The 18,642-nt window shown below is 37.4% G+C and overlaps 1 protein-coding gene across 1 annotated transcript in view; it reads right to left on the bottom strand.

Moving 5' to 3' along the window:
- Nucleotides 1-18,642, bottom strand: part of si:dkey-240h12.4 (death-associated protein kinase 2) — a 114,698-nt gene that overhangs the window by 27,687 nt on the left and 68,369 nt on the right. The window contains exons 5-8 of the mRNA XM_039766985.1: nucleotides 17,471-17,600; nucleotides 15,876-15,924; nucleotides 11,367-11,393; nucleotides 6,286-6,438 (exon numbers count right to left, since the gene is read on the bottom strand). Of these exons, the coding sequence (XP_039622919.1) occupies nucleotides 6,286-6,438; nucleotides 11,367-11,393; nucleotides 15,876-15,924; nucleotides 17,471-17,600 (359 nt within the window). The remainder of the gene's footprint in view (nucleotides 1-6,285; nucleotides 6,439-11,366; nucleotides 11,394-15,875; nucleotides 15,925-17,470; nucleotides 17,601-18,642) is intronic.

The following is an 18,642-nucleotide window of genomic DNA, read 5'->3' as shown; positions in this document are numbered from 1 at the left end:
TGAAGCTGATCACCTGATGTGCCATACCCACCGACTGGAACCAACTAATCTGTAACTGGCTAGGATAGAATCAAATAGGTTTGATTTTCTCTTTGATTGGAGGTGTGGGCTGTTTATGTGCAGAGCTGAGAACCAAGGAGTGTTCAGCCAACAGTACAATGCAGAGAATGTAGCAACAAGGAAGAAGGAACACACGTGTTTTGAACCTCACAGACAGAAGAGAAGCTTGTCTGTCTGATGTCTCGTATTTTATATACCATACAGAATAGATAAAAGAAATTAAACCACATACAGTACTGTGGGTGAACAAACTGAACTCAAAAAATAAGCTTTTAACTCAGTGCATAAAATTTAAATATAAATTGACCAATTTACCTTAATAAAGCTCAATAATCTTGTATATGTGTCCCTTATGAAACTTAGACACTTGATTGATGATCCAGGGGTTGGGACATAATGTGACAATTCAAGTGCCGTGAGGGAATTACACACCATCAACAATCAAGGGTTTTGGGGAATTGGAGACCCCAGTGAAGCAATGGCTGCTAGCATTCCAATAAGCAATGAAACAGTGGATGAGCGTAGTCCCCAGATAACACCTGCACTGCAATTTAAAAAACAGATGCCCCACACATTTAAAATTGCTGTGCTGTGCCAGGACCGCCAGCAGGAGAGAAGGGCTGCCCCACCCAGGAAAAAAATGTCAATCAAACCTCAAAAACGTTTCATGAGCAGTGGTTGCACAGAAATCGATACTAGAACTTACTCTTCTGTAAGGATCATTGCAAGATCCAAACTCCATTCTCTTAAAAAAAAAGTTATTTACCTTAACAAACACTCTGTCTGTAGTAAGGAACACATGATGTGTGCATTTTTTGGCGCGTTCACAGGTATTAATTGTGCGCACAATGGTTGGTTCTTTTCATATCATGGAACAGGAACACTAACTAATAAATGACCTACAAATGATGGCACACTGCAAGACACCAGTTGCACCATGAAAAAGTCAAACAACACACCTCACTCAAATGCCTGAAATGCCATCTCACACCACTGGGGACATGGGCACCCCAGGTTCAGAACCCCTGTTCTATGCATATATTTCAATAATAATATGAACTGTATAGCCTTGAAGGCAATGTTTTTAAACTATGACTACATAAAACAATCTACAGTAGATGGGTTCTGTTAACCAAACAAAATAACCAAACCAAACAGGCCTACATATTAAAGCAGTTACAACTTTGGATGGAGCCAACAGGAAATACAAGTTACTAGCCACATTATCGACTTTAATTCTTAAACAGTAAGTATTTTTGTTCTTGTGTAAACCAAAGCTAGGCATACATTAACAGGACAATAGGTCCAATTTTGGGCCAGATTCCACCCTTCCCTATTTAAGACAAGTTCTTAAACGATTATCTTCCTAGATTATCCTGTAATTTGACATACATAGTGATTATACTTATCCACCCTTACTTATTCAAAGTCCAGTGACAGCTGCTCTTTTCAAACAGTAACTACTAAACATGTGCAATATTTATGACCCTGAATCCTGACGTCATGTATGAAAGACAATATTAAAAATACAGATGCGCAGAAAAATGTAAATAAACAATGCAGTGAAGAATAGAAACTCTTCCTCTCAAATGAGTTTTCTTATTTCTTTTTGAAATTTCACAACAAAAAAATGCACAAACTAATGCAGCACAAACTGACATCCGCTATGTTTGTTTTCAAGTTTCATTTTTGTTTGGAGAAATTTAATGAGATCCCAGATACAGAGTGTCAGGTCTCATTAAAATGTGATTTTTAACCTGTTAATGTGTGATGAATCTTGTGGACATAATGTTCTAGTGTATGCTCCATTAACTGAAGACAGACTAGAAGCCACAGAAAATTGGTGAAATCTGTTGTTATGAGTGAGGTCTCTAACATTAATAATATGCATACAATTTTAAAAATCTTATGTTCTGTGGTAGGCAGAATGTCTTGTGCTGGGCTGGCCCAGAAAGGCCTGCAATCTAAACTAGGAATGTTTCAGAGTTAGTGCTGGTTTAAACTTCACACTCAGAACGCAACACGCATCATGGCTGCCATGCATTCCCAGTGTTCATTTGACGTGTCGTCTGAACATGTCCTCAGAAATTAAAGTGACACGTACGCAAGTTGCAGTACCAGCAAACAAAGTGGGGGGCACAGTGTGTTCAAGTTGGAATGTGGTTTCAGAATCTCTGTTTACTATCAACATGTGACAGCAAGCAGTTTTGCAGATCCTACAGGATCAATATGTGTGCTTCAATGTTTGAAGAATGGTTCGATTCAGTGAAGCAAATCATCAAATTTAAATGCTGACATACAAATGTATTTGTGGTGCTTTTTTTCCATCTATTTCTCGCGTAGGTAATACAAGTGCCACATATTACCATTGGTAATGACATGATAATATTTTAAAAGTCTGTGCCATCTTTTTTTTTTTCTTTTGCACTTTCACAATAGCATCAGAATGTATATGAGCCACAGAGAAAAAAACATTTTCGACTTTAATCCCATAGTTTATTCTGTCATTAAAGCATCATCGTCATAAACGTCATCCTAAAACTGACCCACTTGTTAACCACTATGTGCTTCTGGGCTTGCCACATAGAACACAGATTTATATAATGTGTTAAAGCATGTATGTTACATTTTACAGATAAATCATTAAGTTAATTTACATAGTGGTGGAGAAGTAGTGCTGCTGCCTCGTAGGTAGTCATGTCCCTGGTGTTTCCTGCCCGGAGGCTGCACGTTTTCCTGGTGGGTTTCGTGGACAGTTATCATTCCAAGGACATGCAGTTTGGGGATTTGGTGATGCTAAAATGATGCTAGTGTACGTGTGTGCTTGCATTCACCTTGTGATGAGCTGATGCTCCGTTCAGGGATTGTTTCTGCCTCGTACCCGATGTATGCTGCAATAGGTACATCCCTGGATTGATGAATATAATCATTAAATATTCATCCTTTTCAGAGATATTGTGGTAAGGTGTCCTGGGAATTTAATGGATGTTTCCGGGAATTCACAACACAGCGAAGTAGAACATCGTTTTCTTACTGTGATATTTTGCACTGCCACTTGGTGGAATCCTCCAGATTTACATAAAGTATATGCCCAAGTATAAACAGTACACAGCTTGCGTAGCAGTAGCACTTACAGGGGCACATGCCGTGCTGTGTTAAGTATAAACCCGGCCTCAGATTACATCTGAGTAAGCATGTAACATTTCTTTCTTTGGATTGTATTGTTTGTTGTTTTCATATCATCTCTGGAATTGGTTCAGTTAAACATATTTTTCATTTACATGTTTGAATACTCTGAAAATACATTTATCTGGAATGTGTGTTTTCATTGTTTTTTTTATTTCAAGGGTGGGTTGTGTATTTTTGTGGTGGTATTAGTACACAATTCTACCATTCTTTTTTTAATCTGTTTATTTATTGATAGATTTGGGTTTCTCGTAAAAAGGCTTAGGGTTTCAGAAAGATTAAAAGAACAAGGAGTAGTACTCAAAAAATGTTACAATGAGTTCATGGCGTCATCATTGCTTAGTGAAATTTGGTATCAAAGTTATTGCCAAATTCCCTCATGGGCAGATATCATACAGAACGGAATTGCAGAGGGAAGATAGTAACTCTGATACCTTTTATAATGTGCTCATCTTTGATAATCTTGTTAATCTGAGCTGCCATGTTGTGTTTCCTTGAAAGCAACCTTACTATGTTTTACAGAGGACAGGTGACCTGGGTGTTTCCTGGTTGATTATGTGGAAGAAGATGCAGAAGTTCAGGAAATACCTGGAGCCACTAAAGGAAGTAGAGGTCCCAGAACACTTTCTGAAAATATAAAGTTAATAACAGGATGATCCACAAAGCAAACTGATCTCAAAAGCCTCTTTAAGTCATTCAAGCATGGAGTGTAAAGTTGGAGGAAAGGTTTGGTATGCACTCTATTAGTGTGTAGAAGAAAACCTGAGAGAGAAGAGAAGGGACGAAAGAGAAGAGCAGGAGGTGGCTAGAACCAAAAAGACAGTCTGGGGAAGGCAAGTGAGCAGGCACTCTAACAGTTAGGAACTAAACTGTATAGAAATATCCAATGGAGCTTTGAATTTTTCTTTCCCTTTGTATATTGTTTATTTTAAAAAAGTCACTTAATTGAGCTAACCTAAGACATTTATTTAACATTTTTTTTAAGCAGACAGAAAGTGTTTCTGTGCTCTGAAGTATTGTAACTTTAAAATTAATTCTAGTTAAACACATATGGTTCCAAAACACAAATCCTGAATAGGGCACCTGAAATTCTTCCTGGGCAAATTGTGTGCCAATTAAAGGTCAATTAAAAATGTAGAACACAACATTCTTAAACCTGCTTAATTAAAGTTATGGTCATAGAAGGGTGGAGAGTATTGCAGCAACATTGGGCATAAAGCAAGAACCATCTTGGATGGGGCACCACTTCCACAGGATCAACTTAAGAACACATCCATATTTTACTCTTATTCATACAGGTACCATTAACAATCACCAATTAATCTAACACATAGTGATGTGATACGAAGACTGGAAAACCCAGGGAGAACATGCAACCCCAAACGCTGGAGCAACAACACTAACTATTGTGCTAACATAGCAACTATCAAAGAAATGATAACAGCAAAATCATAGCAAGCCACTTAGAATAGGAATGCAGTCATGTGGCAATGAGTCCCAATATTCTAAATAAGACTTACAGTATTTCAGAAACCTGAAAACAAAGTACAGTAAGCATGAAGTTCAGCTAAAGCTAGTATTTATAGTGTCCGACTGAGAGACGGGTTGCAAGGGACTACATTCTACCACTATAACTATTACATAACAAATTGAATAGACTATTAGAAGACTGCTTTGAGGTAAACAACTCGATTGGCAGCCATATTTAATAAAAGAAAACTAATAATTCAACTGCGCTCTTCTTACTGTGAAGTTTAGGAGCATCTACAAATAAACAGAGGTGTTCTGTGATAATTTTCATCATAACAGGTGTGATGTCCCAAGTGCCCACAGGCATGGGCTTCTTCCTGCCCCTGGGACAGCAATAGTCATGTAACGAGATGGACTAGGACAATGAGGACACAAACAACAATCTTGGTGTAGAAGTGCTCAGTGAATTTATTCACAAACAATCTAAACAATGTCCAAAACTGTAGTGCAGTTCAGTAATTAATCCTCAATAAAAAGCAGTGCCTTTGTGAATGTTAATATTCATCAATAAATAAATCAAATAAATTGGTTAAAATCAAGAATAAAAAATTCATAATTGGCTTAATTTTTCTATCTTGCCTTTTAAGCACCAACACTGTCTCAAATTCCACTTCCTCTGCTTCCTGCTCTTGGCTGTTCAACAGAGCCAAGATGCTAACAAGCACAGTCAACCTTTGCTGTAAGCAGCGACCACGAGAACCCTGCTCCATCATTACCTCCACTATCCTTTGGAGTATGAAGGATGACCATTAGTGCAATCAGCCACTTCTGCTCCTCTGATACTCAACAAGCTCGACCCTGACCCTTGGGAAGCCATTCATTTCACTCATCAGAGGACATCCCGGCCATGCCTCTTTATCTATGCACCAGCTCAACTTCGATACTGACATTTTCTCTCTTTTTGTCTCTCCCTTGATTTTACCTCCGCTCGTACTTTGACTTACTTTCTTGATTTCATTCGCTTTCACCCTTTTTTGCTCTCAAACCCCTTTTATACCTAGTGAGTTCAGGTGCGCTAAACAATCTGGGGAGCCTCAATAAGGGATGGGTGTGCCAGCTGCATTTGTGCATGTAACCTTACCTAGCCAATGCCCTCATGAAGTTCTCCAAGGATGCATGGCTATCTAACCACACACCTACATTGTTTTTAAAACAAACCTAGCACCACCATAGACCCTTGACGCATTTCACCACAGATAGTCAGAGTCAAGCAACTTATGCATACTCAAAAGGTCTTTGTCTTGACAACAACAATGTAATTTTGGCAGGACTAAATATAAGTCTACTGTTTAATTCTAATAAAATCAAAAAAGATTAGGGATGTGTTAATGCCCCAATAGCCATCTCAGAAGCTACTTACTGGAACAAAAAATCTGACTTTATTATCTGTCAAATGTGTAAATTCTTAGACTGCCTTCACTGTTTACAAAGGAGTGAAGACCTCAGCTGCTTCAATATTGAGAAAAAACAAATTTAACAAACTTTTTAAGTTTCTCCCTTTGCACTGACCGGTAATTCTTTACCAAAAGCTTTTCAATGAAGTCTTTTGCCATGGCACTGGTCTGGCTGAAATGCTTCTGATCGAACTCATAATTGACAGCCATGATGTTGTTCATTGTCTCAGCATCTGTCTCTCCTTGAAATGGTGATGTGCCACTCAACCTGCAAACAAATAAAAAACCTTTATATTACATAATCTCTTTCTAAAGTCAACACCATTTAAAGTCACTTCACAAGTACAGAATTACAGGCCATGCGTTGGATATGAAAATGGGACAGATTATGATGTCTACAAGTAGTGATGACCTAGCCTAGCCAAGATGGAACTAAAGTACAAGTTTTTACATATATTTTTACAGCTTCAGTACAACCAAGTAAAATGACTTGCTCAGAGTCCAATGGATGACTGAACAGACAGCTTTGTGATTTACAGTCTTACTTAGCCACCACTGTGATTTCAGATTAACAATATAATAAAAAACCTGAAAATAAGAGGTAGCTTAAAAAGCGCCATCTCCCAAGTAAGAGCATCACTACAGATCATATGGGATTACTTTGGGATTAAAGTTCCTTTTCACTTACAAATAACTTTAACCCATTTAAAATTTTACCCATAAGTGCTCTAAGAAAGAACAGTTTATTACCTGATGCTTAATCAATTTCGAAGTTTACACGCTTTAGCCTTGTCTTTGCTGACATGATATCTAATTGAAATTGTGATACCTTTTCATGCCCTACAAAATAGTGTGGAGAATAATGGAAGAGCCTGTACAAGGTGAATAAAATACTAAAAGTTTGTGCTTATATGGAATAAAAACTATAAGAAACTGGGAAATCAAATCAGATGAAAATGTTTTTAGAAGTTGCATGTTGCACTTATGTCAGTTGAACTCTGTGAGCACAAGCGGGGGACTGCTATACAGCTTCATATGTATTCTTCTAGAGGGAGTCTATTTAAAATAAAGAAAATCTGTATTTATATTTTAATTAATTCAATCCAAGCCTTAAGAAAATGAAACTGCTAAGTTATTACAGGCAGTAAAATTGTAACCTCAATGCCCATTTCTTTCAATAAAATGTATGTATGAACAGTTGGTAGGGGAAGTCTCCTTCAACATGTTGTGGTCAAAATGGCCATGGCAGATGGCGAGTTCATAGACAGCATTTTTTAAAAGACAGTGACTGATTCCTAGCAAGTGTAAAGTGTTACCAAGGGTACAACATGCTAGCAGACTTTGATCAGATAAACCAGGCCCAGAGTTCCCATTAAACATTTTACAATATACTAGAGTAGTGATTACATACAGTAGGTAGCACAATTTAAAACTCTTACTGCCAATTAGTGGAAAGTCAACATGTCAAAAAGGGCACAGCATACTCTCGGTGTATGATCACATAAATAAGCAGCAAGAGGAATCCTGTTTTAATACTTGGCTTCCGGAAAAATATGATGAGCAGAAACTAAACAGTCAGGATCTTTCACAAATGCCTGGCAGAGGCTGTAAAAGAACTACAACCAGAACCTGGGGGCACAGATGGAAACTTGTTATGGATAAATTTCATAGAGACGCTAAAAAGTTGTTTTATTTATTTTTTTATTTTTACTCAGAGTCAGAGCATGGAATAAATTACCTAGTAATGTAGTACTTTAGATACCTTCAAAACTTTAATTGATGTTGTCTTAGAGAAATTTGATGTATTAGTTATGTTCAGTACATGCAGCATTAGTGTCAGTCAGCCTCTGAAAGCAAAGGCCTTATGAATCTGTTATGCTGCACAAGAAATCTTAACAGTAAAAAATGTAAAAGTCTTTTCTATAGCATGGCTGTCACCCATGCCCTGTAGTCAAGGTTTGAATGTTTCAGAATAATAACATATATTTTTCAAACAAATTTGAATGTTGGTTAAAACTTTCAAGGCTACTTATACAGTTTGTTCAGGACGAGGTACAAATAACTAGCAAAGGGAATACTATCATGTTATTTTTCTCAACAAATTACTTATTAAACTTTCATTATGATCCTGCGCTCTGATCTCCAACGTTCATGCGAAAAGCCAATCTCACCTCAGGGATTAATACAGCGTACCAAATGCCAAATATATTGTTCTGGTTGTGACACTGATGTTAACTAAACATAAAGTGTACCTGCTTAGTAGCCATTGGTGAAAAAAAGTCTCTTCGTGCTCCGCTGCCTCTCTTTTGATTTTTTTTCCTTTGGTAATTGAATTTTGTTGTAGCTCAGGCAGGATTTACACTTTTTTTTCAATTCAGCCAAAGAATGGCGTGTCAGGAGATTAATGAACAAAGTTTCCAATGAATATGACCTGTTTATAGATGGTGAGCTCTTAGTTGAAAGACACATGTGTAGCTTTCGGATGAGTGTGACAAGCACTTTTTTAAAAGGGATCTCTTTGTAAAGCATGCTGATAAGCTCAGGCTTTCTTTTTTTCTTCCATTCCCCTCAACTGACAGCTGTAGTGATCTTATCAACTGTCAAGCAGCTATAGTCTTGTTAGACTACTAGTGTTCTTCTAGCTTTTGGACTAATTATAGTACTATGCATCTTGTTCTCTATTTTAGAACTCTGCTCTCAGCCATTTGTAACCTTTTATCTTCCTAGTAATCGCTCACCTTTATTTACGTCAATTTTTGTAAGTTATTTTGGGTAAATGCACCCTGTTAAATAATAAGAAAACACTCTACATTAGAATTCTAATTATAGTACATTGAATCTGTTAAGCATATAAAATTTTACAGTGCCTTGATTTATATTAAAAAAAGGAGTAGCAGTGACAGCAGTGAGTATATACCATATACAGTAAGAATACAACTTGGCAACCTGAAGGATTTTACAGTGCAGTAAAGAGGTGTAAAGAGTTTTAGTCCACAATCATGAGTCATGGGGGTTGCAAGTTGACAGTTGTGATATACAATCTCAATTACACATTTTTCCCTTGTAAATATTTATGTATTCATTTATATAAGTCATGCTGCTGCTTAAACTTAGAGCTTCTAAATAAACTTCTCCATTGTTGATGCCCTGAAGACTGGCTCAAAAGCAATCACTGTGCAGCTCTCTTTCTGAATTTCTTGCCAGAGTTCGGCCTTGACATATACACACTGTAAAAAATGTCAGTAAATTTAACGGTAAAAATACTGTAGATGGTGAAAGTAAAAGACCTTTTCTGAAAAAAAAAGGAAAATTACCTAATGTTCTACTGAAAATTACCTGTATATTAAACAATACATTTCATTATTTTTTAGAGCCAAGTTCTGTAAAATCGATATTATTCTATCTTCAAAATATGGTAAATACCGTTTATTGATCTGTTAATCTGTTAATTTTACAGTGTAAAACTGTTAAATAGCGAAGGTAAACAACCATAAAATGTAAAATGGTAAATCACTGTTTCAGTAAAACCGGCTACGATATTTGCATAAGGACACGCCCCTTTTTACAATATTGTTCCTGGTGAACTGCATACCTTTGAACAGTAGGGAAAAAACTTATCCCAAGTTAGCAGACTTATTTTTCCCTGCGTGCTGAAGGTTTTTTGAGGTTATGGAAGCTGATTTATGGTGGGTTGTATTCGATAAGTCAACTTCCCCACCAGACAATGTGCCATAACTTCCTTAAGCATTGGATTTTTTTCAATGTGTATAATTAAATGGTACATGTTTGCTATTGGTTGTTGTTATTTCACTGATGCAAACTGTGTATTGGGGATTGACCCTGACAATACATATTGTTTATTGATTGTCATATTTATTACATAACATGAATTTCTGGTTAAGGTTAAACATTCCCTTCTGATGGAATTTGTTGCAAAGAACAAATAGTTTTTACTACAAAATTATACTCTAGACTTAAAAATATAGTCACCTTATTTATTACTGTAAAATTTTGGCAACCCAGCTGCCAGTATTTTACCGTGAATGTAACATTTTTTTAAAGTGTACCGTAGACCAAAAAATATTGTTACCTTCTTTTTTACGGTAAAATTCTGGTGACCCCAGCTGCCAGTTTTTTACCGTAAATTTAACATTGTTTTTTTTAGAGTGCAGGTTTACCTGCAATCTATCAATAATATGTTATCAACCTCTCTCATTTCATGAGGAAATGTTACAAATTTCCCTCCTGGTCACCAAATATTTTCTGGCATGCTGAACCTATCTGTGGTGTTACCTGAAATACACCATTCATAACAAAAAGGTATACTGACCCACTGCCTAGTTTATATCTTGTCATACTTGGGTACATTAAGTCATGAAACTCTGAAACTCAGACCAGTTAAAAATCAGTTACATGTTATCTATTCCAGGGCAGGCCTTCAAAATAACTCTTCTTCACAAAGGGAAAATCAAAGACAGATTTCTTGCAACACCCTGAAAAAACAATTGCCTGTGAAATTTCTCTGAATAGAACATAAACGATGTACAGGAAAGCGAAGAAAGGTAGAAAGAAATTAAAGCATAGAGGGATCGGTATTGTAATATTTTGGACACAATACATGAGAAACAGTACTAAGGTTAAGGTACTGTGCACTACAGGTCCCAGGGCTTTGCTTGCTTAATGGCTCCAATAATGATGTTAGGCCCTAGCTCAAAATGCCTGCAACAGGGCAATAATGAAGATTTATCACATTAAAATTGACAATAATAAGAAATTCACATCAGTACAAGAATTTAAAAGAGAATAAAGTTAATTATATGAGAAAACCAGAGACTGTGTCACAATCTATCCATTTTCCAAACCTGTTTATCCAGAGCATGGTAATGGGAAAGTGGAATTATCACAGCAAGGATTAGTTGCATGGCAGGAAAATCCATGAACAGTGCACTAGCCCATCGCAGGGTGAACACACACATATCAGGGGCCAATTTTGCATTGCCAAACCACCTAAAGTGTATATCTTTGGACTGTGGGAGGAAACCAGAGCACCCAGAGAAGACCCACACAGACACGAGGAGAACATGCAAACTCCACAGAGGGAGCACCCAGGACTTGGCAGCACTACCACTGTACCAACATTCTGCCCAATTTGTTACATTCATAAATAACTTTCAGATGTTAATAATTGGTACTTACAGAATATATGTAATCACACCAATACTCCTGGAAAAAAGAAAAAAGCGTTGGTAAGAAAACCTGCATTTCTCAAAAATTACATTCAAAGTGAAGGCCCCACAATGTTTGTAGTGAAGTTATGCCTGTTTTATCATATCCATAATTAAGAAGGTTTAAAGAGCTACAAAAGCTGAGTGATGAAAATCTGTAAAAGGGAAATTACTGGTGATTCATGATGGGGACAGGGTTCACCAGTGTCACAAGAAGGAAAAGAATTATTGCCATACCAGGGCAGAAGGAAAGGCACCACCAAAAAGAGGGATAAAATAATTTTTGAATAAATTTCCTGGCGTGAACTACACTGTTGAAAAAAGACTAAAGGATGGTTGGGGCAAACTGTATAAGCATAGTGGAGGTCACCTTCATTGCTGGGAGGAAGCAAAGTGTGCCTGGACAAAAAATAGAAAGACCTGCTGTCAATAATGGATGGCAGGCAGCTGTGGAACTTGGTCCTTATTCTACTGGGATTTAGAGAATAGTTTTACTTTGTGCTGCCTTAGAGAGCTCTGGAAAGAAAGCAACAGAATGTTTAGAAATAACCCCTGGGAGGGTTTCAACAGCCCTCTGCTACTGATTCAGAAGATGAGACTGGATAAAAAAAGACTTGACTAGTGAGAGGAATAGAAGTACAAAAAGACAGAGATACCCTGTAGACAATAGGACAGAGACAGAGAGAGAAAGAGGCCAAAGGTGGAAATGAGAGTACTTTAAAATCTATATATATATAATTCACTAAGGCAAGACAACCATGGAAAGCACGGCGGAAGAGGCGTGGACTCACTGAGCTGCCGACAAGTAAGACACCTATGGCGCACGCAGAAGGAGCCACGGCCACCAACTCCTGGCACCTCCGAGCCACGTTGACTGTTCATAGAGGCATGTTTTTCGCGGAGCGTGTTAAACGGTTTGCGAGGGCTATCCCATGGGATCCACAAAACAATCCTTTACAACTGAGGTTAAAACACAATGAAGTAAGCAGTCTTTAAAAACCGAGTTTTCGATTACGACGCACAACCGTGCACACCATAGCAAACTGTTTTACTGTGTTGGTTCGTTCCGTGCATTGTTGCAATGTTGCTTTTCTTGCTGATTTATTACATTACCGATTTTTCAAATGTTAGTTTTCTCACTGTGCTTAAAAATCAATAAAAACCGGCCTGATTATGCGGCGCTAGGTACACCGTGGGTTGGCTAGTACTATATAATGTAGGCAAAAGGACAAGCCACCCTGCTTGGTAGAAAAATATATAATTTTATTTAGGAAGGATAAGAAGGCAAAGAGATTTGGTTTATCTCTGTTTTCTTTTTACTTTATGTTCTCCCTATTTTGACTGACTACTTGTGCTTGTTTTAGAATTAATGAATATACTATTTTTTTAAGTACAGTACTGGCCTTCTTCGTATTATTCTGGCTGCTGTAAGAGTGCCCACACTTGTTATTATTTCATAGGCAAAATATAACCTCCCTTTTTTATATCTGTAATGTGCAAAACAGCTATTCTAAAACCTCAAGAGCTGTGAGTCTATCAGTACCACAAGAGGGTTACCAAGGAAATATTACGAAAAACTGAATCTTGAAGAAGAGCCAACTTCAAATCAAACACCTTAACTTTAAAAGACAACATTTACCTTTAAAGAATTAAAACTGAACCAATTAATGATATTATTGCATTTACCAAGTGGGAGTCTGGAATAATATTTCCAGGTACATTTTGCAAACAGATAACATGCCATTTGAAGGAGACACTTGAGTCAATTAACTGAGTGTTAACAAGAGGCAGATGGATTGCATGGTTTCCCTTGACTTATAAGAGACTTTATGGTTTAAAGAGAAATCCATACTACACAAGATAAAACAGAAGCAATTATGTAAAACTGAAATATTGCATGCATATTTAACTTTAAGAAGTGAAATTCTAAAATATAGGTATTGATTAACCTGAGACATATGTTAGATGGGGGTTTGGTATTTATTCCTGTAAGCCTACCTCTTAAAACTATACTTTATTGTAAGAATTAATACTTTTAATGCTTGGCAAGTGGCACAAATAATGTATATGATTATACAGTATTGTTATAGGTTTGCAACATGTCACACAAGGATGACCCCAAGCAACCTGCCACTCTGATCTTACCAGCTCTAATATAAAGCTACAGGAAAGATCCTTTAGCCTTGTGTGCAACTGTAGCTCTTCTTTGATGCAAGGATGCTGATTTCCCGCACTTCTTTTGTGACAGGTCCTTAACTTTTTTGGGCTGCTATATGCTACTCATCATATTTGCTATCTACTATAAGTTCTTTTGAAGTCTTCTTGAAATGTGATTTTCTTCTTTATGTTCTTTTTTGTTGCTTTATTGATTACTACATTCAATGTTATCATTGGGCTAACTTCTATGTAGGCTGTCTAGAAACTCTACTAACATGTTAAGCTGACAACATATTACACAATATTTAGACAGGGGATGTCAAACTTGACAACTGCAGCAGATGGATTTTGTTGCCTGAGGATGCCAGATTACACAACTAGTGATTACTGGGACGAAAAATGGCATGAATCCACAACAATTTTCCACCACAGTTTCAAATTTCCAAAATACCAACAGCTGTGCTATATGAATTATTTCCAGCTATGGCAAGATCAGCTGCAATTCCTCTCTTTTTTTCTTCTTCCATTCTATTGTGGAAGGACAAACATGATCCATTAGACTGATGAGCTTGTCTTTTGTTTCCATGGTCCAAAATACCACATTCAGTATGCTTTGCCCCTACATTGTATGTATTATACTCCAGATGAGAGCTCATTGGTTGTCAACTCTCAGGTACAACTCTTAGGAGAGGTGAAATAAATAACATTGATTATCTCATTTCAATAGCACCTATTAAGGGGTGGAATATATTAGGCAGCAATTAAACAGTCAGTTCTTGAAGAGAAAAAATGGACAAGTATAAGGACCTGAGTGACTCTGACTAGGGCTAAATTGTGATGGATAGATGACTGCCTCAGAGTACCTCCAAAATGGCAGGATTTGTGGTGTGTTCCTGGTATGCAGTGTTTAGTACCTAATAAAAAAGGTCCAAGGAAGTACAACTGGTGAAATGGAAACAGGATCATGGGTGCTCAAGGCACATTGATGTGTGAGGGGAGCAAAGATTAACTTGTCTAACCTGATCCAACAGAAGAGCTACGGTGGCAAAAATTGCTGAAAAAGTTAATGCTGGCCATGAGAGAAAGGTGTCAGAACGCATAGTGAACTGCAGCTTGCTGCGTTTGGGGCTCTGTTGTTGCAGACCAGTCAGAGTGCCCATTTCCATTGCTGAAAGCTCCTACAATGGACACATGGTATTCTGTGATAGCAGTGGGCCCTGTCAGCAGTATAATGTACCCTGCCACACTGTAAAATTGTTCAGGAGTGGTTTGAGGAACATGAGAAAGAGTTCAAGGTGTTGACTTGGCCTCCAAATTCCCTGGATCTCAATCCATTCAAGTATCTGCGGGATGTGCTGGAAAAACAAGTCCGAAACATGTAGGCCCAACCTCGCAACTTACAAGACTTAATGGATCTGCTGTTATCTGTTTTGTGCCTCCTTCAGAGGTCTTGTTGAGTCCATGCATTGATGAGTCACAGCAGTTTTTGTAGAATAAGGGGGACCTTCACCAGGTATAATTAGGTATGAGATTTTAATGTTGTGGCTGATCAGTGGATCATGCAATACTATAGAACACATAAAACAAAAATCAAAGTACAAACTACTACCTTCCACAGTCAGGTGCTGATTATACTTGCTGTGCTCTTTAACATTTCAGGGTTGTAAATTATATCAAAATTAAAAACAGACATGTTCCTGGCTAACCTGACTGAATTGGCTCTCTATTTCCAGGGCATCTTCATTCATTTTTTTAGTAAATTGAGTATACAATGTTCTGAAATCATACACAACACAAGTGGTAGTCCATGTCACATGTAGCTATTGTTAAGTGTAAGCTATGCTTTAGTCAGTCTGCGCACCACCCACATACAAGTAAACTTTTGGTTAAAACTGGTTGCAGACTAAATAACTTAATAACAATAATAATAATAATAAATAGTTGTTGCTATGTATTGTCTTTTCCCACTACATTTTGGAGTTCTAACATGCTGATGAATGTAAGGTAAGAAAGAGCACTGAATGAGATGCAAGTCCATTGCGTGGCGTACATAAACACAGCCACTGAGTATCATTTGGGCAGTTAAAGATGTCAGATAATCTAACAGTTTGTCTTTATAATGTGTTAAGAAAAAGACTAAAAACAGTGAACCTGCAGCTCTCACTCCTCTAGCTTCCTGTGTGTGCGCCGCAAACCCTCAAAAGAAACCCCACCCACATTTAAAATTGCAAAATCACAACTGTGATGGGCTGATGAGAAGTTGAACACCTTAATAAGGATGCAAGGACTGACTGTTGTCATTGTCCAAAATATAAATACTCACCACATATCAGCCGCCACAGTTAGTGGCTCATAATTAATTATTTCAGGAGCTAGAATGAAAAGAGAAAGTAAAAACATTGTTACATTTTATTCTATAAGACTCTAACCAAAGTAACCTAGAAGCAAGTTTGTAACTGAAGACCTAATTATTTAAGCCATAACCCAGTCAAATTCTATTCACACATCATCTTTCTTTATAATATAATGGACAAGCTAGACTGCATAAATGACCACCTCTCAATTTCAAGGCCCATCACAGTTCTTATCAAGAGTGTTTAATCCTGTACTTCTTCCAAGCATGATCAAAGCAAGCCAGGCACTAAGTTAGCAAGCATGAAAAGGGAGAACAAATCTGTAGTCAATAAGATGCCCACATACAAACAGAATTTGGGAGGAATTGGAGACCAATCAACTCTTTTCCCACCCAAAATAACCCTTCTTTCTGTTACACCTTCTGGCATTTGCAGGATTTAAAATGCCTTATTAAAAAATTCAAAATATCTGGAACCAAAGAAAAGTGACAGTTTGTGGGGTGCTAAGTATAAACTAACAACACAGTTCAAGAAGTCTGTAGGACTCAATTGCTGTATATTCTAGAGAATGAGCTTTGAATGCATTGAATGTTACAGCTAACAACATAAGAGATTAAGGACCTTGGTACCATTTGCAGATGTCAAACAAGTTAAAATGGACCTTTATTTTTCAGGAGTTCTGGAAGCAGCTGATGATACTTTGGTAGGAAATACAGAAAATATAAGGACTTCATAATTTTAGAGGGCCATTCCTTACCCATATCTTATAAGACAGTATGCTACTTGTATAATTTAAGGTCTCATCTGCTTTGGAGGTTTTCTTGGTTTGAAGCTGAAGAAGAAATATTTTGTTGGCACTCAAGAGTTAGGAAATGGGAGCAAATGATAAAGAAGAATGAGGACCAGAGAACTCTATTAGCTGGAACCAAAAGAAGTTGAAAAGCAGAAGAGGAAATTATATACCAGTTACAACTGTTGCAAAATGTCTGACATGAGTACTACAGCTGCATCTTAGAGTTAGGCTCAGTATATCTGTCACATTAACTTGTAACAAAGCAAAATGATGAGTCACAAAGAGTGATGACAAAGGAAATGCAGCAAACAGGTTTGATTACCTTAGGAACTCATTACTCTTACTGTGGGTGTTTAGATGAATAGAAAGATCAATGAAAAAACTTAAAATGGGGAAATAAATGAAGCAAAATGTTTTCAGTCCACCCCTTTGTGGTTAAGTAATGCTCCTCATGCCATGTTGTCATAGTCTCTGGAGGTTTTTGTGATAACAAACCTAAAAACCCTAATACTGAATTAGTGGCAGAACAGAAACAATTGAGGAAATTGTGAACATGTATTAACACAAGCACTAGCAGCTCTGGGCGTGCAGCATGAGCTATAGATAAGGCAGAGTCTGTGGTAAGTGAGGGGTTGAGATGCTTTCTAATTCTTTAGGTCACTTATATGTTCAACATATTCTGTTTAAAACATAAAACTACAGAAGTGTGACTGCAAGTGCACAATTCAACATCAGACAGAATAGAAATCATACAGTGGGTATATTGCTCACCTATATACTGTGGAGTCCCACATAGGCTCTTGTACTCTTCCGCTTCCTGTAATCGACGGGCCAGGCCAAAGTCAATCAGCTTTATGTTCGGATGGGGAACATCTTTATCTTGCAGCATGATGTTCTCTGGCTAAAATTGCACACAGGGTCTCAGAATCACATAGTAGAATGCAGGCCACCATGAAACCTGGTCTTCTAGTGCAATGATACATAAATACCAGTGGCTCTTTAGTAACAAATGCTGCAGCAGACTTAGCCCTATGTGGGTTCAATTTTAAGGTGCTTGGGAACAATAGTATAAGATTTTTGCAATGCATTTTTAAAATAAAAAATAATCTGCAAGACTGAGATAAGAGACTGATGTTCTCTAGAGTAACTAACTTATTTTTTTAATTACAGTTCACTTTCATACTGTTCAATGATTGCTTAGTTCTTGTAAGTGCCTTGTGCAGCTAAGAATTATCTTGTCCATTTTCAGATTAGGTACAATGCTGCTGTATAGCATGGGGACAGTGCAGAGGTTAGCAGTGCTGCACTCATTGATCCAGTGTTCCAGGTTCTATGTTGGATTTCCAGCAGGTGCTCTGGTTTCCTTCTCACATCCCCAAAAAAACTACAGAATAGGTAAATTGGCCCTGTGTAAGTGTGTATGTGTGCCCTGTGATGGACTGGTGCCTTTGGCAAGGTTGTTTCCTGCCTTGCACCCTGTGGTGCCAGGATAGTCTTCATCTTCTTAATCCTGAATAGAATTAAGTGAGTTTGAGAAAGTATGTAAATATTTTCATTATAAACTGCTAAAACGAAAGAATCCATTTAATTGGCAAAGAAAAGGACATACTTTTAGTATAAATCCAGTGTGCACCACAAAAACCATTACACCATCTCCACTGCACTGGTAAAACACGTCATGTTTTGGACATTCTTTGGTCAAACTATCAGCATAAACCAATAACAAGAACTGTGAAGTGCTCTTTTTAACACATACACAAAACCATTCCATGTGATAACATGAAAGTTGCTGTTCCCAACAAAGTCATGCTGACATATCAGATGTACTACCCTGCCATGTTCAAAATCATTTACATATTTAGTCTTGTCTTTTCTTCATTTGAATTGCTTATGCATACCTAATTGCTATTTGTCTACATGGTTTGAACAGTTTGGCCTACACA

This window comes from Polypterus senegalus, chromosome 1 (assembly GCF_016835505.1).
Source record: "Polypterus senegalus isolate Bchr_013 chromosome 1, ASM1683550v1, whole genome shotgun sequence".
NCBI classification, from domain to species: Eukaryota; Metazoa; Chordata; class Cladistia; order Polypteriformes; family Polypteridae; genus Polypterus; species Polypterus senegalus.
Note: the sequence above shows the minus strand (reverse complement) of the source record. Positions and strands in the feature narration are given on the sequence as shown.